Here is a 23,785-nt window from a genome sequence, read left to right as displayed (position 1 = left end):
GGAAAAAGGTTAGTCAGGCCCTTTAGATAAGGCATGACTACAGGGGACTTAAACAGGGATGGCTGATCTGGCAGACAGAGGAAAGCATACAAGGTGGCTAGATAGCCATTCACAGTGCAAACGGCACAGCCCCTCTGAGCCAGGGAAAGAGCAACTGCCGCACCATGGATAACTGGGCCTGCAAGGGTCCGACATCCCCTGGCAGCTGAAAGGAGTTCAATTGTTCTAGCTCAACCTCCTAACATGAAGGTGGAGGTCTCGAGACTGGGGTCCATAACTAGCCCCCCAGCCTAGGAGAGAAGGATAAGCCTGAATGAAAGGCGAATAGGTGACACGTGGAGAAACGCAGAAAGTCTGCGCACCACAGGCTTCTCGGCCAATCCGGAGCAATGAGAATGACTTTGGCCTGGTCTTGGGGAATCTTCCTCAGAACTCGAGGAATCAAGGGTATGGGGAAGTCCGTAATGCAGCTAAAAGTTTCACTTCAAAGGAAAAGCATTCCACAAGTATTAATAAATCCAACAATGGATCAGTATGGGTTTAGTAATATGAGATGTTTGATACCAAACAACCCTATTTCCAGTGAAGTGATCATGTAGCTTGGGAACTCGATTTCACCCGGTCCAGTCACTGTTTTAAAATGGCTTTCCTGATCACTTGTACTGGTAGCAATGGAACTGACCAGCACAGGGTCGTATTTGCTCATGCAGATAGGTCCTCACATGTAATTTAAGGCACCCTGCCTTAAGGCCTGCTGTAGGGGTGACTTACAAATACTACATGCAGTGTTAGGGAAATGGAAAAACCACAGTTGATGGACAGAATGCAGAACAATGTAATACATTCACCCCAGTACAGAGATCTGGGCCTAAATCCATCGTTGTTTTGCACTCCACACCACCCCAGTTCAGACATGGCCATATGCAAATTAGTCTGACCCTGTGCCTCATGGGAACAGTCCAGCCCGAACTGCCAAGCCATGCCTTCCATGGACCGGAAACAAGCTTCCGAGGACCGGTTTCTGGCATTCCAGCCGTCTTCATCCCGGCTTGCTTGAATCCAGTGGTGTGGAGAGCATGGGACTCACGTCTGAGCATACCCATCCCACTCGGGGTGACAAATGCAAAAACTACAGTTGATGGACAGAATGCAGAACAATGTCATACATTCACCCCAGTGCAGAGATCTGGGCCTAAATCCATCGTTTTTTTGCACTCCACACCACCCCAGTTCAGACATGGCCATATGCAAATCAGTCTGACCCTGTGCCTCATGGGAACAGTCCAGCCCGAACTGCCAAGCCATGCCTTCCCTGGACCGGAAACAAGCTTCCGAGGACCGGTTTCTGGCATTCCAGCCGTCTTCAGCCCAGTTTGCTTGAATCCAGTGGTGTGGAGAGCAGTGGACTCACGTCTGAGTGTTAGGGAAATGGCACAAAGGGCTGTGTGTCATGTACTGTTTTCACTTTTGGGTCTGCACCAAAACACGCAGCCTGCAATAGCAGTCTTGCATGAGTTTGGTGCAGGGTACCTTAGGATGGCACAGTTTGTCCTGGAAACCTTAGGGACCCTCTTTAGTACATCAGGCACTAGGTTCTGGAGGGGGGGTTCCATTTACTAGGGAGTTACAGAGGCAAGACATTGACAATTGCACAGCTTTTGGGAAGGAACACTGGCGCTGTGGACCTGGTTAGAAGGAACCCAGTGCACTTCAGTCAAAGTTGCATCAAATAAGTGGTACAAAGTAGGGTTAGTACTGCAACAACAAAAAAAACAGTTGCTTACATCAATCACCACTTCATAAGAGAACTATTCAATTTCATGAAAATCAACAAATAAATGCAATAATGAGTAGATAATCACAACACAAGTATTCATCAATCCATGAATTCTTTCCTATACAAACTCTTTATAAACACTTTATACAATAAAATAGAGGGAACAAGAGACTGGGAGTTACCCCTGATTTCCCTTGCTGTCTGTCCTCACTTGTACCTGCCCATGGCCAAGATATTTTTATAGGCTTTACAAAAACAACAAAGCACCACTGAACTGTAGATGCTGCCATACCAGAACCTGTGCTTAACCAATGTGTGATAGGTAGCACGGACGGGCCTACTACATAGCGAAACACCATTGTTAGGCACTGTAGCAGCCACACACGTCGTTAGTCAAACTGAACATGAGTCCAGCAATACGTCTGTCATGTGGAGCTGCAGAATAAAGAAATGGGCCTGCAAGTAGAGATTTGGTGGACTTGGGGTACTTGCCCAAAAGTCTGTGTGCATGCATGTAACTCTCCAGTGTGTAACAGAGAGAACGGAGTGTGTGTAAGCTGTTGTTTCTATCTTATCTGGCATTTTGCCCAGTAAACCAGAGTGTTATTTGTTGGCTGAGAGCAGCAACAGGGGAGCAGGTGCTGCCATGCATTATTTCTGTCAGGGCCAATAGTTATTGGATTTGCACTTTGTTTTGGAGCATATGTGTTTTCCAGGTGCTGTGCACCTCTTTTCTCTAATTCGGATGTGTTATTGTTCCTATGTTGTGAAACAGATCACAGCCTGCATGTTTTATTCAATGAAGACACTCTTCTTTCTGTTAGCAGCACACTGACATCCATTGGGAGGCTGAATAGACTAGTGCACACACCATATAAAAACGTGGACCCTGAGGCTTTTGAAGAATGTTAAGAATACAGATTCTGTGTGCATCAGACTTGGCCTTCTTCCTACCACAGTCAGGACACTTGTCAAACAGAGAAGGCATTTTGACGAGAAAAATGTAGAAATTCTGCGAAAAAAGCACAGCAGAAGGTAGATAAAGGCGAAACTGGAAAAATCCAAACACAAAATTCAATTTTGAATGGAATGCCAAAAAAGGTATAGCTCAATGCTCCAGGGTGCTGCTAGCAGGAGCCGGAAAAAAGAACTGGAAGAAACTGCCTCTGGCAGTGCATCGTGGGATACCGGGGGGTCTTTGGAGACTCTTAAAGGCACGGTATCCATTTGCAGACACATAATGGCAGCCTATGCGGTCTTCTCCGTCCAATCCTTTTTATCTCGATCATGAAACAAGCATTTGCAATGTAATAGGTCTCGCATTTGGAAAGTTTGAGCTATTGGTATTGTAAATGTCAAATATTTTATTTATGTGTTTTTGAAATTACTGACAATAATATCTTTGTCTTTTACAATGTCAAAAGTTAATACTTTTGCAAATGTGACACCTATAGCATTTCTAATGCAATGTGTGTGGTGTTGTGTGTGTGTGGGGGGGGGGGGTTGTGTGTGTGGGGGGTTGTGTGTGTGATGTGTGTTGTGAGTTGGGTTTGTGTGGTGTGTGTGTTTTGAGTTGTGTTTGGTGTTTTGTGTGTGGGCTTTTTTTGTGGACTGTGTTGTGTGGGGGGGGGTGTGGGGGGTGCGGTGTATGTGGTGTGTGCGTGGTGTGTGTGGTGGTTGGTGTGTGTGTGTGTGGTGGGGGGGGTGGTGTGTGTGGTTGGGTGTGTGTGGGGCTGGGTGTGTGGGGCTGGGTGTGTGGGGCTGGGTGTGTGGGGCTGGGTGTGTGGGGCTGGGTGTGTGGGGCTGGGTGTGTGGGGCTGGGTGTGTGGGGCTGGGTGTGTGGGGCTGGGTGTGTGGGGCTGGGTGTGTGGGGCTGGGTGTGTGGGGCTGGGTGTGTGGGGCTGGGTGTGTGGGGCTGGGTGTGTGGGGTTGTGTGTGTGGGGTTGTGTGTGTGGGGTTGTGTGTGTGGGGTTGTGTGTGTATGTGTTGTGTGTGTATGTGTTGTGTGTGTATGTGTTGTGTGTGTATGTGTTGTGTGTGTATGTGTTGTGTGTGTATGTGTTGTGTGTGTATGTGTTGTATGTGTTGTGTGCGAGTGGTTTTGTGGGTTGTGTTTGTGGTGTTGTGTGTGGGGGTGTGTGGGGGGGTTGTGTGTGGTGGTTTGTGTGACATTGTGTGTGTTTCGTGTGTGCTGTTCTGTGTGTTTTTGTTGTGTGTGCTGTGGTGTGTGTGTGTGGGGGGGGTTGTGTGTGTGTGGGGGGGGTTGTGTGTGTGGGGGGTGTGTGTGTGGGGGGTGTGTGGGGGGTGTGTGTGAGGGGTGTGTGTGAGGGGTGTGTGTGTGAGGGGTGTGTGTGTGAGGGGGGTGTGTGTGAGGGGTGTGTGTGAGGGGTGTGTGTGAGGGGTGTGTGTGAGGGGTGTGTGTGAGGGGTGTGTGTGTGAGGGGTGTGTGTGAGGGGTGTGTGTGTGGTGTGTGTGTGTGTGGTGTGTGTGTGTGTGGTGTGTGTGTGTGTGGTGTGTGTATGTGGGTTTGTGTTTGTCTTTTGAGTTGTGTGTGTGTTGTGTGTTTTGGATTGTGAGTGGTGTTGTGTGTTTGTGCGTGTGTGTGTAAGTTATTTGCTACTGTGGCTCGATTTTAAAGATTGGTAAACAAACACTAGGAGCATGCGAAAAACAACAAACGTCAAAGAAATTATTGTACAAAACATTGTACAAATACTTCACAGTGGCACTTTATTTTGGGATTTCACTACACCATTTATCTATTCTATGACAAAAAGAGAGCAAGGCGGTAGATGATGTCCATAGTAGGCAAAAGAGGAAAAACAAAAAGTTGAAAGAGGGCAGATGAAACAGGTAGTGATGGAAGCGTCAGGAAGCAGAGGAGGGGGCAGTGAATTGAGGATGAAGAGGCGTAGGAAAAAGGGGAAAAGTAGATGGAAACAAACAAGAGGGAGGCTCTGACAGAGGGAGAAGTGCCTTGTTGTTTCCCCCAGAGTTCAGCTTTGGCTCAATACTCTCTATGTTATTGAAGAGTATCAGAAAAATGTAAGCTCCTGCTGAGCCCCAAATGGAAAAGGCTTATCACTGCAGAGTCAGAATGTCAAAGGAAGGGGGAGCATGTCACTGAAGGAAGTATTTACACTGCAAGATGGTACCTCCCCGTTTATGCATGAAAATGGCTTCAGAAAGAATTCTGGAGACAGAGCTATCATGACAAAGTGGTACCCATAGCATCATCATTGCAGCTGCCCACACGCACATACTACGTCTTGAACCACAACCAAATATCTCAGCAAAAATAACCAAACGACATGCAGAGAACATAAGAATGCTCTACTGTAATTTGGAGTATTTGCTGAAAAAAGTTAGTGCTAGGACTTTAGTCCAAAGCAGATTGCTGCTGCTCAAGCTAGGTTATCCATTTTTGTGGCAGAGAAAGTGCACATATACACCTTCTTCGACAAAACTGACTTAAACTACAGCAACCACAAAAAACAAGCATGCAGGACTTAAACATATGATGATCTGTTTCACAACATACTGAACGGATGCGATCTTTCTTTAGTAATCACCGCACTGTTTACAATAGGGCACCCCTTACAAGTGTTTCAGTTGAGCGCACACACTCATTGAAACAGGAACAGTTGGCAAACGATATCAAAATTAAGGATCAAAGATAGGAAAGTGAACTAATATTAGTCTCAACACAAACACAGATATGTTGCAGCCTTAGACAGTACAGTATAGAAAAGGACACTTGCCACCTAATACTTTGTAGCCTTGAACATTACAGTCGAGGATACCCTGCGCCTAAATGAAGGGTTCTCATTCCCCAGGCAAAGCTTACCATCACATCAAGAAGCCAGGTATGAAGATTGCCGGCTAGCCAGTGATGCAGAAAGTTATATTGAACAGGAGACCTATAGATTTAGTCAGACATAAACGCCAAGAGACACCAACCAAAACAAGCGAACCGCTCAGGAAACAGTGGCAAAGGAAGTGGTTGAAGATGGAGGAGGGGTAGGGAGATGAAAGGCTTGGGCAGTAAAGCAAGTTCTATCAACAGTGAACAGCGGGAGGAGGCGAATAGGGGACGGGAGAAACAAGCTCTCGGCATTGCGTGGTGCGTGAGCAGCAGGGAGGCGAAGGAAGGCAGCAACACGGAGAAGTGGAAGGTTGGAGATGAAAGAAGAAATGTGAGCAACTTTCTTTATTAGCTACTGAAAACACGAGCGCCACAAACACATTTCAAGTAAATTTAAAAAAATCGTAAATCACAGTGTGAACATATGAATAACAGTTAGAACGACGGGCGGGAGGTGGTCAGTGAAATGAAGGCATGCATTTTGGCAAGACGGATAGGGAAACTCCATACTTGGGTTTCAAACGTACAAGCACAACAATGTCAAATAAAACGCTGAAAGGAACCTACTTTTTAAACCAGCAGTGACTGTGGGGAGAGGTGTGGGGCGGGGGCAGGAAGACAGACATGCTGGGTGGGAGGAGAAAGGGAGTGAGTGAAAGCACGACTCCAGTGGTAACGGTATGGAGGGGTGTGGGGCGGGGGCAGCAAAGGAAGTGGATGAAGATGGAGGAGGGGTGGGGAGAGGAAAGGTTTGGGCAGTAAAGCAAGTTCGAGCAACAGTGAACAGCGGGAGGGGGCGAATAATGGACGGGAGAAACAAGCTCTCGGCATTGCGTGGTGCGTGAGCAGCAGGGAGGCGAAGGAATGCAGCAACACGGAGAAGTGGAAGGTTGGAGATGAAAGAAGAAATGTGAGCAACTTTCTTTATTAGCTACTGAAAACACGAGCGCCACAAACAAAACATTTAAAGTAAATTTAAAAAATCGTAAATCACAGTGTGAACATATGAATAACAGTTAGAACGACGGGCGGGAGGTGGTCGGTGAAATGAAGGCATGCGTTCTGGAAAGACGGATTGGGAAACTCCATACTTGGGTTTCAAACGTACAAGCACAAAAATGTCAATAAATAAAATGCTGAAAGGAGCCTACTTTTTAAACCAGCGGTGATGGTGGGTGGAGGTGTGAGGTGGGGGCAGTATGACAGTCATGCTGGGTTGGTGGAGAAAGGGAGCAAGTGAAAGCTCGAGTCCAGCGGTGATGGTATGGAGGGGTGTGGGGCTGGGCGGATTCCTTTGAAGTCTGATGCAGAGGCTCAGACAAATGGTGTGCGATGTGGCTGGTGATGTGCACGCGCCTGGCTCACATGCACTGTACCTGATCCGCAGTTTGGGTAGACTTTTGAAAACCTTACTATAATCTCGCCAAACAAGCATTGCTAAAGCAATGCCGTAGGCGAGACCTAAAAAGGAGTTTTATGAAGGGGAGTTTTCTATGTGTAAAACTCAGCAAATTGCTAAATTTAAAAGTTAAACTGGCTATCTTTTTTCACTTCAAGATGAAGTAATGGCCAGTGTAGCCTAGTTGGTTAGGCTGCATTATTGTTTTTTTATCTCTTAAGTGTCTATGCAGGCCTTCTTGAAGAAAGGCAGATGACAACACAAGAAGATATATCTAATGAAGTGCTCCGGGGTCCACGCACATGGGCGGGACTGTTCACATGATTATGACTATACACGGAAATCCCGTACAAGAGAACTATAGTCACAGCACTTTGATGTGTGCATTGTAAAGCGTATACCACTGACTGTAGAGCACATAGGCGGGACAAGGCATATTGTATGACTTTTCCCCATCTTGTGCTTGTTAGCCATCTCTTCATCAGATGGGTCTTGGATGCATGTCTTGGATCTTTAACTTTGGCTCCGGGCTGTTGTATGTTTCTTATTTTCAGGCATACCTTCCACTCACAGAAATGTTCTCATTTCTTTATTTTGTGTGCGCACAGTGTTCATTTATAAACATGTTTAATTTACAAATTAGTCACTTTATTATAGGTTGATAGAGGTATCTACTGCTTATATAACATGCATCAATATTAATTATATGTGGCAGATTTCAGCAAATATGCAATAGAACATATATGCCAATTCTTGCAATTGATATAATTATTCATTAAGTCTAGCCGTTTCATAGTAATTGAAAAATACTATTTACATTGGATGCAAAGGGATCTTTGAGGAGATACATCTTTAACTTTTCTTGGGAGCCTGGACCAAGCTGAATGCTACTGACAAATTAGATGAAGGGCACAGGCTGGCGTATACACACTTTTCACAGCTCAAGGTGACATAACAGAGCCAAGATGCAACCTTCTCGAAGCACAGTACAACGTTACTATCCACAAGTTTAGCTAGAGGTTATAAAGGGTGGAGGTGTCACTGAAGGCTGGATTCACTAGATACTTTGATTTAAGTAAATCTAAATACCACCCAATAAGTAGCAATTCTTTTTCATATATGGTCTACTGGCATATTAAATTATAACCATTGTATTTATTTTTATAGTTTGTAGTTATTGTTAGTTGCAATTTATAGAGCGCTTAATACAGACAGGTCTCTAATCGCTGTGAGAGGAAAGCTACTGCACCCCCGGATAAGTGTGGTCCCTAACTGAGTGAAATTAAGTCCAGGCTTCAATGAAAAGGAGGGTCTTCAAATTTTTCCTAAATGGTAGGAGGACCTTCTCAGATTGAAGATGGAGTGGGAGTCTGTTGCACAATTGTGGAATACAGACTGAAAAGGCGCGCCCTCCTTTTTTCTGGAGGTATTACCGCGGGCAGGAAAGTTGGTTCCCTGTGGTGGATCTTAAAGAGCGGCTTGGCACATACTTCACAAAGCGCTCTTTGATGTACCTTGGGGCTTGTCCATATTGAGCCTTGTGGGCGATACAAAGTCCCTTAAATTTGGTCCTTTGCTTTATGGGGAGCCAATGAAGTTTTTGCAGTAGGGGGGAGCTCTTGTATATCTAGGGAGTTTAAAAATCAGCCTAGCTGCGTCGTTCATTACCACCTGAAGTTTGTTCAACAGGTTGTCCGGTAGTCTAACCGAGACAAGATCATGGCTGTCACTACTGTACGCATGGTGGAAAACAAGAGGATAGGTGAAAGTTTCCTCAACTGCCTGAATAGGCCCACAAATGTCCCAAAGATGGTGGAAACTTGATTATACAAGGAAAGATTAGCATCAATTTTTATACCCAGGCTTTTTACCACTGGTGCTGGAGACTGAGTCTCCCAGCTCCTGTGGCCAAAATTGAAAGGACCATGGGTTATTATTCGTAGTGATAGCCAGCACCTCAGTTTAATCTGGGTTGACCTTTAATGAGTTGAGTCATACAACTCACTACAAATCTCAAAATATCTTTTACACGTGCATAGGCTTGGGGGTATTTTCGATTTGTAGAATAATTTGGGTGTAGTCAGCGTAGTTAAACACTTGACAGTCCATCCGGGCCAGGTCCATCACCAAAGGGCGCAAGTAAATATTAAACAGTGGTGATAGCGCGGACCCTTGGGGAACTCAACAGGTTATAGAACCTCTGTCGGACATGCAACCACCCATCTGAATTACTTGGGTGCGGTCCGTCAGGAAGGAAGCAATTCAATGATGAAACGTCCCATCAATGCCTATGTCCTGAACTCTAGTCAGAAGTTGATCATAGTTGACCGTGTCAAACGCGGCCGACAGGTCTAAAAGGACCAAGGCACACAGCTTTTTTTGATCCGCTGTGAACCTGATTTCATCCAGTGCGGACAGCATCACTAGCTCCGTGCTATGGTGGGCTCGGTATCCAGCCTGCCTGTCCCTTAGTAGATGATGGTCGTCCATGAATCCTGATAAAGTTTTAAGAACATGTTGTTCAAGGATTTTGGCAATAAAGGGAAGTTGGGAGATAGGTCTAAAGTTTTTCATGATGGTGGTATCAGCTCCCACTTTTTTGAGTAATGAAATTACTCTAGCTTCCTTGCCTCAATCGCTGGCAGGGCTTGTTTGAAAATTTTAGGGGGGCAGGGATCCGCCGGTGAACCAGACTTAATCTTTGATGCAATATGAAGCAGAGTCTTGGTACATTTTAGGGAAGATAGTGATAGATTCCATTATATTCTTGTGTGATTTTGCCCTTACCAGAACGTGTGGATTGATAGGAGTATTATGAATGTCAATTAAGATGCCCTTAACTTTGTCAGAAAAAAACGTCAGGAACTTATTACATAATTTCCGACTGGTGGGGGCTTCTTGCATTTCCTTTTGGCTGAGCTCTTTTAAAATTTTAAAAGTTTCTTTTTGTTTATTATCAGCGGCCAGGATCCTGGATTCATAGAATTCGGCCTTTCGTTTAAGGATAGCTTTTTTGTAACTGCTAAGATTAAGCCTATATTCCAGAAATGTCTGTGGCTCGTAGGTTTTTCGCCACAGTCTTTCATATTGGCAGAGGGTCCGCTCAACCCCGAGTTCTTCAGTGAACCAGGGGGTGCCCTTCCCCTTATTTCCAGTTTTTATTCTGCGGGTTGGTGCCAATATATTAATGGCCGTAGTCACTTGACTGCAAATAGAATCTCACCTAACTTCCGGATCCTCGGACCATGTTTGCCTGGGAGACATTGCTCATACAGTTTCACCCAAACTATTAGCCTCAATCTTAATCCAACTCCGCACCATTTTCCATCTGAGTGGGGGACGGGGGGACCAACTGGTAAGTGTTATTGGGAAACTGATGAGATAATGATCGGACTATCCACACCAGGATGTCTCTACCAGGTTAACCAGTGACTGAGTAGACCAGACCAGGTCTAATGTGTGATCTTTCTCATGGGTGGGATGCCTACCCCCTGGTGCAATCCTAATGTGGTCATTATTTCATCCAACTGTGGGGCTTGTACTTCTCTAGGTAGTTGGTCCCAATGAAAGTTAAAATCCCCTACCACCAAGAGCTGTTTAAACCGTGAGCATAGGTTAGTGACAATTTCAGTGAAATGGTCAATAAACTTGGGAGGAGTTCTCGGGGGTCGGTATACTACCACCACTGCCATACTCATGGTATCTGTATAAGCTTTAGCTATTAGAATGTTCGCTCCATCAGGGTTTTCTCCTGTTAATTTCTCTTTTGTCAACTCTTTTTTTTTTATAGAGAATTGCCACTCCCCCACCTCTTTTCCCATCAGGTCTATTGTGCCATAAGGCATCATAGCTTTCGGGCAATGCTGCAACTATGTTAGGGCCAGAGTTATCATCAAGCCAGGTTTCAGAAATTGCCAGGATGTCAGGCGAGTCATTTTGTAGTAGGGTGAATATTTCCAGGCAGTGCTTCTGAAGTAACCGCGTATTAAGCATCATCACATTCAAAAGTTTGTTCTGGGTGGAATTATTGATTTTACAGGTATGGAGGATAGTAATCCTTATATCCTCACTCAAATGTGTCGTTAGAATATCTTCTACTGAGAGCCGGCTCCTAATCTGCGGCTCCAGGTAAGATGTACTATAACGCAGAGCACGCATTTCAGCACTTTAGTATGTAAAAATTTGTTCAGGGGCCCTGGCCCCTTGGACCGTTCGGGCGCAGACATGCTTGCCTTAGCGAGCCCGCTGCGCGACCGCTCCAGCATGCAGGTATGTGCAACTTGCATGTTTCGCCCCACCCCGTCAATCAGGCCAGCCGACTACCCTCACAACCATTAGAACACAACGGGAAAGCGGAAGTGGTGGAGAGGAAGCTCGTGCCCCTCGTATTTCGCCAAACCCAATTCAAACACAATTATATTTAAAAAAAATAGCATCATACAGTTTTTTAAAAATCAGAACAGTTTAAAACAATTTCTAGCGAGTGCACAGCACCTGAGTGCTGTAGCAAGACCTCTGTATTAGCATGTAGTAATATATACATATACACACGCACATATTGTGGATTTGCGTGCTTATGCATGAGGGAAAGGAACTTTGTAACCCACTAAAAATGATAATCCTGTAGTCTCACAGGACTGGTATTTACTTTAGTCGCACCATAATCAAGCCACCAAAGAGAGGTACGTGCTTTACTGTCTGCCTGACTTCCTAATATGAGGTGGTAAGTTGGTGTCAGCCTACGATTTCCAGAGGGTTATCAATGACATATGGTATGACTGACAATCTGCATAAATGGATCACCATGAAAAATGGAATGAAGTGTAATGTAATGTAGAAATAAAGGAAGATGCTATACACATTTTATAAAGGAATAAGCCAAATAACGCATAAATGGGTTTTTAATGCCTATAATGTTCACTGGTTTGAACCCACTTATTTCTGACATTTTGATGAGTTAATGCACTTGTCACTATATTTCCAAAGTTGTCTGGAATGCGTCAAAGCCCCTCGACTATACCCCCAAGGGTGAGGCCTGCTGCCACACAATGAATCATGAGTGACCCTAAAAAGCCTATGGCTTTTTAGCCAGTACAGGCTCTATACTACACTATGTAGTTCCTTTTTAGCATTTTTTCCAAGTAGCACAAAAGGTCGGAGCAGTCCGTTTTCTTACTTCACTCATTTACTTTGTAGAATTCGCATAGGTATTTAAACCCAACTCTGCCACGTTTCGAACAGCCATTGCTGTTAACGACTGCTCTTTTTGTCATCACCTTGTGCTGAAAGTTCAACAGTTTCGACAGCTCAGGATGTTCCTTTGAGGAGCATCTTGCCTCATCCCCTAGCCCCCCTTCCCCTTGGCACAAAAACCTGTCTGTCTTGTAAATAATTAATACATATATTGCTTCATTGTCTGATTTCCGTAGACAAACCCGGACCTGAAGAAAGGCTGAAACAGGTAATTTTCCTAGAATATTTTCTAAGTTCCAAAGATTTTGTAATGTACTACATCAGGAGAAGAGAAGAAGAGTGTTGCCGGTGGCAGAGGCAGCCTCCATTCACTTCGTGCTTTTTTAAAAACTGTATTTCACTGCACTGCTCGCGCTGTTACAGCGAATGTTTTTATGTAGCGATTGAGGCTATCTTTTAAAACGTTCAGTGTGGGTTAGCGGATAACTTACTTTAATTCTGGTATTCTCCTCACCTGCTCAGTTTGTTTTCTCCCACTCCCGCCCCGGTCCGCCGCGTCCAATCATGGGCGTTTGATGCGGAGGGCGAGGAGGAGCCTTACACTTCCGGGCTCAGGGAGCACAGGTCAGCGCTCTAGCGACCCCTCCCATCACTACAAATGTGCTTAGGGCAGCGACCGCGCAGCGGACGCGTGCAGCGGGCGCGCCGGAAGCGCGCCGAAGTCGAGCCAAAGTCTAGCCCGTCTGCGCCCGTCCGCGGCCGGACGGGGCGCGGGGCCACAAACCCTGGCTCTTCTACTGTAACCACCATAAGGTATGGCAGACAGGAATTGCTTGCACTCCAACCTGACACGCTTGCAGCTTGTAAACACTCCATGCATGCCCTGTCGTTAAACAAATGCACTATGTGCAGTTTTGGACCCATAACTCACGTCCCAGCCACTAGCACGGGTCACGCTATCAAAGCAGCCTTACTTAACTGTAGATCCTTACGTAAGCACGCTATAGAAATCTTTCACTTACTTGAGGACCAAAACCTTAACATCTTATTCCTGACGGAAACTTGGCTGGATGACTATTCAGACCCTGACATTATCCAGGCCCTGCCCCATGGTTACTCCCTCTCCAGACTGGATAGGAAAGACGGCAGAGGGGGTGGCATCGCCATAGCTACGAAAGCCCCTCTAGTATGTTCCCTATCTCATATACAGGTTGACCATAGTGAAGCTGGTTCCTTCACGATTAACACCGGTCCCAATCACTCCATATCAGGCATTCTGATATATCGACCACCTGGTAGGCTATTTGACTTCACTTCTACCCTGATGGAAGCCATAACTCACTTAGCACTAAGGAAATCTCGCCTATTAGTGCTAGGAGATCTTAATGCCCATTTTGAAGACCCCTCAGATACTGACGCAACTGATATTCGAGCTGAGCTTCTTTCGGTACAGCTCGAACTAAAGAATAAAGAACCGTCACATCAATTAGGACATTTACTAGACCCCATTTTTGGCAACTGGAAGGGAGTTCATACCTCAGATCCTCAACCCATACCCTGGTCGGATCACTACATCATCCCCATAACGATTCAACTAGATAGAGATTGATGTCGAAAATGCTCGATTCTATGTTATAAACGCAGAAAATGGAAGAACTTTTCTATAGAATCTTTCATTAAAATTGTCCAGGATGAAGGCCCTCCTAAAGGGGATGATTGCGAATCAGCTAATAGGTACATACATAATTTCGTCACTAAGGCCCTTGACATTACTGCCCCCATTCGCACCACGACCAATGCCAGGAGAACCAAAAAAGCTGCTCCCTGGTTCAGTCAAGAACTGCAGACCATGAAGTCGGCATGTAAAAAACTGGAAAGAGCATGGCGCCAGAACTTTTGCCCAGAAATTAAAACGCAGTATAAAACAGCGCAAAGATTATACAACAAAACCATACGTCTGTCTAAGGCAGCACATTATCATACCCGCATCATGGAAGCAGAAAACTCCTCTAAGGAACTGTATCAAATATACAAAGAAATCTCCATAGTGGATGTGACTACTTCTGCCCAAAACGATTCTGTGGAAACTTGTGACAAAATTGCCCAGTACTTTTCAGGAAAAATTACTAAAATCTATGCCAGCTTTTCCAATAATATAAAGTCGGCTACGGAATTTATTGAAAATGATAATCTTATAAATACACCAGAGTGCCTAAGATCTTTCGAAGTTCCCCCTCATGAAGCTCTGGCTAAAATGTGCAACAAAATCAAATCAGGATCTCCTCGAGACCCTGCGCCTCCTAAAATTCTAGCTGAAGCTTTCCCTGCACTAGAACCTCACTTCAGACATCTTCTTCAAGTCTCCTTCTCCACAGCTTGCTTGCCGGTGGAATGGAAACGGGCAGTAGTGTTACCGATCAAAAAAAAGCCGAACATAAGTCAAGACATACTGGAAAACCTTCGCCCAATATCCTTGCTACCTTACCTTGCAAAGCTAGCTGAGAAAATTGCTAACATTCAACTTATGGAACATCTAGAAACCCATAATGTTTTTCATAGGTCCCAGTCGGGTTTCAGATCTAATTTTTCCACTGAGACAGCTCTCTTGAGGGCTACTGAAACCTTACGAGAAGGAGCGGACGAGGGTAAGACCATGGCTCTCATCATGCTGGATCTCAGTGCCGCGTTTGACACTGTATTTACAACAAGGGGTGGTGAGTTTGACACTGTAGCACATTCCATCTTGCTACAGTGTCTAAACAGAGCTGGAGTCACCAACAAGGCACTGGGATGGCTGAAAGCCTTTCTGATTAACAGGAGCTTTCAAGTCCAAAGAGAGACTTTCCTCTCTGACAGCGTGTTGCTTGAACAGGGGGTACCTCAGGGCTCTGCCCTGAGTCCCACCCTGTTCAATCTATACATGGCCCCCCTGGCAGAAGTGGTGCAATCGTTCGGCGTAGAGCTTGTCTCTTACGCCGACGATACGCAACTTCTTATATCTCTGTCTCAAGCCCCTTCCATGGAGGCTGATAACTTCAATGCTTGTATGAGTAAGCTTGCCACTTGGATGACAGAGCACTGTCTAAAACTAAATGGAACTAAAACGGAGGTTCTTATAATTGGAGGAAATGAGGCCAAATGGACAAAAGAATGGTGGCCCAGCTGCTTGGGTCCTTTGCCCCCTCCTAATCGGGAAGCGAAGAATCTAGGTGTCTGGGTAGACAATAAGTTGACTTTTGATAGCCACATTAAGAAAACAGTAGGCAAATGTTTTGGAGTGATGAAAACGCTCAATCGCACCCTTGACTTGCTGCCTCTGAACTCCAGACGCACCATGACGCAGGCACTAATTACTTCCAGTATTGATTACGGGAATGTGCTGCTCCTGGGTACATCGGCTAAAAACATCAAGAAATTACAGGTTCTACAAAATTCTGCAGCACGCCTAGTGTTAAGGCTTCCCCGTAGAGCCCCCTCGCGACCCTCTCTGGCAGTTCTTCACTGGCTACCCATTAGCAAGAGGATTGTTTTTAAAGCTCTACTATGGTGCCATAGGATAATCCACCAAAGAGCGCCGGCCTATATGTCGGATCTGGCATCCTTGTACGAACCTAACAGATCCCTCAGATCTAAAGGAATGGGCTTGCTCAGAACTGCTCGCCCCAAAAAAGCCAGAATGGGAGGCAGGTCCTTCCGCTCTCTAGCGGCCATGCACTGGAACCTCCTACCCACGGACACTAGGCTAGAGACCAATGAGGCCTCTTTTAGAAAGAAGCTGAAAACCTTTCTATTTACTTCATAATGGTACTCCTCTCTCTCCTCATAAAAATGCTCTCTCCACAGCGCGGGGACACGCCGGGAGGCGTCACCAGGCGCTTTACAAACTCCTTTAAACTAAACTAAAATCAATATCTTCTCATACTTTTAAGGCTCCTTCCTTCGAAACTTTGAAAATTAAATGTAAAACTACTGTCAGGTACTTACTTTTCCACTGTGTTTTTAAGACTGCTCAGGTCCTTTTCTAAAGCCTGCAGTTCCGTTTCTTTGGTTTTTAGCTCCTCTTGAACATCTTTCAACTCTTGAAGTTTGGACAGCACCGATGCAGTCTGTGAACGAGCACCTAAGCAAAGTAAAGGAACAAACGGAGACCATTATGGCACAGTTGTAAGCAATACTGTGACACCTACTGTAATATCTGTCCTGTAGACCCAGTCATACCAGAGCAATATTACTAGAGTGTACAGAGAGTAGGGTAAATGCAAAGAAACATTGGGTGGCTCCATTCCCTGCCAGGCCCTACACCCATCAAACTACCGCGCCTCTTTTAGCTCAGACCCTTCTAACCATGCACAATTTACTACGGTAAGTGTAGAGCTAAGAGGATGGAGGCTGAATTGTATAACAGAGGTCTAAATTAAAGGAGTTACAAATGGATGATTCCCAAGTTTGATTTACAGTAGGGAGGCAGAGTTTGGCCCCCAGTAAGAAATCCAGCCACTTCTGTTTTATCGTTTGGCCATGCCAAATTGGGAGACAGAATGAACTACAAGAACAGTGCTTACAGAAAGCAAGTGGAGTCTTGACATCTGGCCTGAAGATAGACACAAAGGATACATGCCTCTGAAAAGCAGTTCAGGCCAATGCCCTAACTGGGTACGGGTGGGTACTGCCTGGTCGGAAAACCATGAAGGCAGTCATTATTTGGGGTTTAACAATCTCTTGTTTTCAACAGCATGGATTATGAAGTGCCTCAAGAGGAGACTGCACATCATCAACCTGCCACAGAAAGACAGTTAGGGGTGTTAAAGGGCCAAAACATTGTGAAACCAGAACAGCAGCTACCACAGATGGCAGCTTGTTAGAGATCCCAGTGACCTTCTGCAGGGCAATTACATTAGCTGGGGGGCAAAGACCCTGGGTATGGCAGTTGCCTGGAGTAGTCCACAGAAGTAGCACAGTAGTCAACAATAAAGCTCATCTTTCCCACTGAGCATTATGGCGGCAGAGGGACAGTGCAAGCTTGACAGCAACTGGAACATTAAAAAACAGAAGTAATAAGGGAGTTTGTCTTTTGCAGGCCTGATCCTGGCTGTACACATTTAGTTTTACAACCAGACAGAGAATAGAGGCTCTGGTGATTTCCTATCATTGCATTTCTCATCCTAGCAATTTAAAAGCAATATTCCCAATTCACTGCAGTCTGCACATGAACACCATTTTAAAGAAGTAAACAAATCAGACTATATGGAAAGTGGTTTGGCCTGGTTTACATGACACTCTTCGATTATCTTTCCTAGGGGGCAGAGAGGACCCTTGTGGAAATCCACAAATCTTTTTTTTGCGGAGGAGCTGAAGGAGAGACAACCAGGGTTCTGTAGTACAGAAATTAAGGGCTCCACGTAAGAGCTAAGCCTCAAATATCCAACTGAAATTCTGTTAAAAATAGCTTGGGACACAGTGTTAAATGTCATTCTCAGATCAAACTATCAGTATGAGGGCCCTGACCCCACCCCAATCAAACCTAAGGTGATCATGTAAATTGATACTTGTATAGCGCACTACTCACCCGCAAGGGTCTCAAGGCGCTTATACGAATATCGCTGTGGAACCCATCCTGGCTTTCCCTGTGAGGCGTCCACTCCTGGGAACCCCCAAGGTGGAGGCCAGGCATCCTTAGCGTTGTGGGGGCCGTTGTGGAGATTAAGCAAGCTATTGCCCAGAGTTGCAGAGTTGGACTCCATGATTGGAATAGGCACCGAGGCGACAATTATCAGGTCCGTGGAATTTTGAGCCCAAGACCCGCCAAGCCGGGGAATTGAACCCTGGTCCTGGGCTAGACCTCTGCAGTCACATGCCGAGTGTAAAAGCCAGCATGAGTAGAACTAAAGAGTTAGTATACATAAACCTAGAAGGTTTGTGTGGAGGAAACAAGTAGTTTCAGCATCAACAAGTGACGAAAGTAAAACAAAAATGGCATGCAAGGACTCCATTTCCGTTTTTATGATGCCAGTACAGGCGCGCTTCCACCACCCCGCTGTAAACTGTTCTGGGCCATCACATCTACTGCCACAGGGTGTTAAGTTCTATGTTTAGAAAGCGAGTATAAACGGCTTCATATGAACCTTTTGCTAAAGATGCCTAGGTCTTCGAAACCAAATATTCCAGATGTCAATCCATATTTTTGGAGACATCCATTTCAAATTGAATTTTTAAATATGGGCATGAGTAAAAGCAAAATCATTTTATATTACAAGACTGAAGTAGATCTGTAGTTTCCATGTAAAACATTTATTCGCAACCTACTCAGCAGAATTTAGAAGTTTATAACACTCTTCTAATCTCCCTATAACTCTGCACCTCCCCCGTACTTTCTTTCCTCTTGCTGCTGGTCAGATCATATTCCCTTACCCATACTCACATTCATTCAACTCCCCCCATACATTTGCACCCTGAATCAGATAGGATATGCCACCCCCTTCCTATGTTATCCCTCCATCTTCACTATTATCATCTATAAAATCATAAGAAAGACTAAGACTTGCCCATTTCTGCAAACAAAACTATAATGAAACTTTCGGAAACAAACTTTCAGAATTGTTTGGGCATTAGTCCTTCCATGTGATACTATGGACTCTTTCTGCTACTTTTCTGGTAAGTTTAGTGTTTTAAAAGAATCTTTGTATAGTGTATTGCGCTACCAGGTTGACTGCATCAGAGCTCCAGAAATGGTATGCATTACATTTTTTTTAAATCTAAACGTTTGTGGAAAGTTACTACAACATGAGAGCACAACTGGTCTTTAAGCAGAATTTAGCACGTCTGATCCTGCCAGACATGCCACTTGCCAACTGTACAGGAATCCAACCAACTATGTAGTCTGCGTGTACAAGTATACATTTTTTTTTTCTTAAAGTGAATTCTCCACCCTATTATTTAAAGAAAGCAAAAAGCTGGTGATTAATTATTTTGCCCTGCTAAAATGAATTTACAGTATGAGAGAACTGACAAGGACGTAAAATGTGCAAGTTGAAGATACTACCGTAAGACTGTTAAAATGCTACTTGTACCAAAAACTCCCTTCCCTCAACGTTTTGTCCAAAAAGCTTCAGAAGATGTGACACCCAATTCTCAATCAAGCTACCTCTAGAAACACATGCCCTTGTCCAATTATGCCACACAGCTTTTACGATGGTCTCAATATAGCAGCTCAAGTACAATGATCAAATAAAGAGTTTTTTCGCTTGATGGAACAGGTCAACTAAACACTATCCATGCCAGAAAGAGCAATACGAAAGGGAAGTCTGCCTTTCATGGCTCCAAGTAGCCAGGAAGTCTGGAGGCCTGAATAAACAGTAAACAAAATGACCATTATGTGTAGTAAATAAACAGATTACATACTGAAGCCTATTAATGAATTTCTGGAATTATATAGATACTTAAGTGAGCTAATAATATATTTTTCCTACTCCATTACCCAACTAAGGCTTTCTAATAATGGCACAAAACAGTGATGAGTTTACCTCCGCTCAAAGTTCCCTGAGGATCAAAAGTATCTCCTCCAAGTGTGACGGTCTTAGTCATCACCCTTTTATCAAAAGTTACTTTCTTGGCATTATCTAGGCTGTCGCACACCAGTGTTGTCCCAAACACATATTCCATTGCCTTCCGCAGGTCAGCTTCAAATCCAACTAATGAAAGAGCCAGATGCACATTGTCCGCACCAACCTAAAACAAAACATTTAGTGTATTACATTTCTATTTTTTCATATCCAGCATGAAACAACCGCATTGCATTTACTACACAGTTCAATACAATAAAAACAGACTCCATGCAAGTACAATGATTACGTAATCTCAGTGTACAAATCTGACTAAGATTGAAGAGGCTCAAGTCATTGACTGAACCTGAAACTATTGTGGTCACCAAATAACAATGAAGCCTATTTCAAGAGGTGTAATAGAATAAGACTGACATACATATTTAAAATGGTCAACAATTATTTGTATAAATGTCTGCATATTTTTACACGCATTACAATCAGTGGTGATGGCCATACTGTGCACACGTCAGAACAATTCAGATTACATACTTGTTTTGTGTATCCTTGTGGAGCTTTAACTTTGTACAACTACATTTTTTTTATTCTATCCCTTATGGTCCATGATAGCACCACAGTGATGTGCAACACTCCACACACACAGACACCTTTAGGCCACCAATGCGGATTTGTTAATGACGTAATTGTATCATTTTATCATGGTAGAACATGTATAGTGCGTTCCATATAGCTCGTAAAGGGACGAATAATGTTTTAGACTAAATATTGATCCAGGCACCTTGGATCAGTATTTACCTGTTTTAAACCACTTATTGAGTGATCATCGTCCTCTCAAATGCATGTTGGTCCATTGTGCAAATTGCTTTAACTACTGTTCCTCAAACGGAGATTATGCCCTACACAACTGGCAGAAAAGGATTAAATTGTTCAGTTAATCTGACCAAAAAGGTCTAAGAATGAGTGAAAGAAACAGAACAAATTATTTTGGTTAATCAATATCCTGGGAATTGGAAATAAATAGCTACTGAGTGGGAAAACAAACTCTCTGCTGTAGACTTCCTTTGTACTAAATTTAAACAGAGTTATCCAGGTAGATGTTAACTTTCTAAGATGGTTTAATAATTATTGTAAAAGATAAAGTCTCTTTAGCACATAGATCAAAAACAGCTGCTAAGATCCTGAAAGCCACAGATAAAAAGCAGACTGTCTCAAAATCAAAGCATAAATACTGCACTACAGTAACTCGTACAAATTGATCCTTCCAATAACACCAATGGGCTATTTTGTGGGAGCAACAAAACAATAACAAAGTATTGGTCACTGGTAAGTTTAGGAGAAAGACAAATGTTTATAGCATTATCAGCATGTAAATTTGGTTGTCACATCTAACTGCGCAGTATGGCTTTATGTCAACCATTCAAAGAGGAAGGGTAAAGCCTACGTATGACCTTATGTGTGAGTGGTCATGTGAATTACTTGTAAAAATAATAAATAAATCTAGGGCAACCAGGCTTTTGGTCGGGCTACAGACTCAAGTAGTCTCCAGAACCTTGTAAATTCCACCATTTTCGCAATGTAGAAAAATAGTACTAATTCACAAAAAAGGCCAACTTCTTACTAATACCTTTACCGAATGTTGAAAGAAAGCTATAAAGTGCTTTCCTTATACAAGAAAGAATGGACAGCTAATAAGGATAGAATATCGTATGTACAGACCGGATTTTATAAAGGAGCCTCAACTGCAGACAGTGTCAATATATCGTTTGGGCTGGTTTTAAATAAGACCAAAAAAAGACTGCTAATTATTTTTTTTTATTATTATTTATCGATTACAGTGCAGCGTTCAACACAACTGATCATTTGCTTTTTTTATGGGGCATGCTGGAGAAAACGTGCTTAGACGTGCCCTCTATCCATGACAATAGACTTACACTCAGAGAAATGGGTCTAGGGTCAGACAAACGCTAATGGTTCTCTGACTAAACGGATTAATGCCAGCATTGGAACAGAATATGGCAACAGGGGTGCATGTTAGACCCCTGTTTTTTAATATGCTTGTGGTGGACCGAGCCACTCTTCTTGAAAAGGGGGAGTAGGTAAACAAGTTATCACAAAGCAAGAATCGGTTGCCAGCGCGATCCACAATCACTCAGCGGAACCTCGGTGTGAGTGCGCCTGTGTTATAAAAGCAGTAGGGAACGCTGGGAAAGCAGTCGCTACCGCTTGTTTACCTGGTCGAAGCAGCCATTCACGTTTTGATTGCTTGTGAGTCCTAATTTACAACTACGAGGGAAGCATGTTTTCGGTGCCCTGCATGTGCATTTGTTCCCTTTTGGCACCAGCCTCGGCACCCGCAACAACTCAGACTTCCCTTTATGGAAAGTTGCCTATTTCAGTTTTTTTTACTTTAGATTGGGCGATTCTGGTACCGCATTGTCCTGAGGAGGCCATACTTGGAGGCCAAAAGGTGTCGACTTTCATCATTCAGGACCAACACCATTCATCCAAAGGAAACAAAGGAACCCACTTGGGATTAGACCATACAATTAATGGTGGACTCAATTAATTTTAAAGTGTTTACAGCATGGAGACGATACAGGGGGAAGTGGTTAAGTACCCCCGAAGGCTCGCCACTGATATGAGTTAGGTCTTGTGGGATCTCACCCTCTGACCGGTATGCCTAGTGAGCACTTTCTATATCCAACGGCTCGAGGGACTGCCTGTCCATTATTGCCAGAGGAGATGATGTGGCAGGTAGGGTGGAGGGGGGGATCCGGACGATGAGGGTAGGGGAGCCTCAGCATAGTAAGTTGAATCGCATGAGGTGCACCAAGGGGGTAGGCCTTCTTGATCTCGCCAACGGAATTTTGAATGTGTATTATAACAACTGTACCAATGCACTTTCACTGTCATCTGATGTGTACTTTCATGGAGCTGTTATGTTCAATAAAAAGGATTTATACAAATTTTTTTAGTGTTTACAGTTGGTCTTTAATGAATCAGTGCAGGTTCCTGTAGACTGTTTCTTCATTGTTGCATCATTCTCTTGCGGATACCCCTTTCACCTATTATATACTTCTTTGTGAACTTTCCAGTATTATTAATTATGTTTTGTGATTCATTATCTATTTGCTTAGAAATTTTAACTGACTAAGTAAATCTGCTGAATAAGAAAGTACCTCTTATCTCAATGTTTCTTTCTTCTTGCACAGCACTGCATTCATACATTTTATTAACTTTTTGACATATGTTAAAATATGATTAAACTACACTAGGTGAGTGCTTCCGTCAGAGGCCAAAAAACCTAGATATTTGGCTCCTCTAGAAATTTGCTGTTAAAATATGATTAAACTACACTAGGTGAGTGCTTCCGTCAGAGGCCAAAAAACCTAGATATTTGGCCCCTCTAGAAATTTGCTGTTTATTTATCCCGCAGGAGCCACTCACCCTTCTTTTGACGCTTACCTGTGGTATATAGCCCAGGCTCCAGAGGGTTATATGGGCTCTCCCCATCCTTTTGTTGTATATACTCATCTTGAGAAGGCAATTTTCTCCCCTTGTTTTGGAGGAAGTTGCATACCTGTGTTATTCTATGCTGATAACCTAATTCTGAAATAAATACCTACTGGTCCCCAAAGATTACAGCACCCTGTACGCGATAAAGCAAAAACTATTTATAAGCATACCAAAGTTACATCCATCGACATAAGGAAAAAACTAATGTGATTGGCTCACCGATGGGTGTAAATTACAACGGTTATCAGTGTTATTGGTTGAATCCTTTACAAAGTATATGTTTAATTGGCTACCCCAAATTGCAATAAGTTAACTTGCTTACACGTTCCTAGTATATGGCGCCAAGGGTACCCAGGGCATGCAAGACGGAGTGTCCCCCAGGGCTGCAGCACTGGTCATGTCACCCTGTGTTTTATAAAAGTACAATATGGCTTCCAGTCTGCCACTACAGCCTGGAAGAGCAGTTTTAAACTCCT

The 23,785-nt window shown here is 43.9% G+C and overlaps 1 protein-coding gene across 1 annotated transcript in view; it reads right to left on the bottom strand.

The window, feature by feature from the left end:
• SMC2 (structural maintenance of chromosomes 2) overlaps positions 1–23,785 on the bottom strand; it is a 380,518-nt gene that overhangs the window by 192,928 nt on the left and 163,805 nt on the right. The window contains exons 15-16 of the mRNA XM_086962048.1: positions 19,755–19,959; positions 16,219–16,354 (exon numbers count right to left, since the gene is read on the bottom strand). Of these exons, the coding sequence (XP_086818174.1) occupies positions 16,219–16,354; positions 19,755–19,959 (341 nt within the window). The remainder of the gene's footprint in view (positions 1–16,218; positions 16,355–19,754; positions 19,960–23,785) is intronic.

This window comes from Lissotriton vulgaris, chromosome 3_1 (assembly GCF_964263255.1).
Source record: "Lissotriton vulgaris chromosome 3_1, aLisVul1.2, whole genome shotgun sequence".
Lineage (NCBI taxonomy): Eukaryota > Metazoa > Chordata > Amphibia > Caudata > Salamandridae > Lissotriton > Lissotriton vulgaris.
Note: the sequence above shows the minus strand (reverse complement) of the source record. Positions and strands in the feature narration are given on the sequence as shown.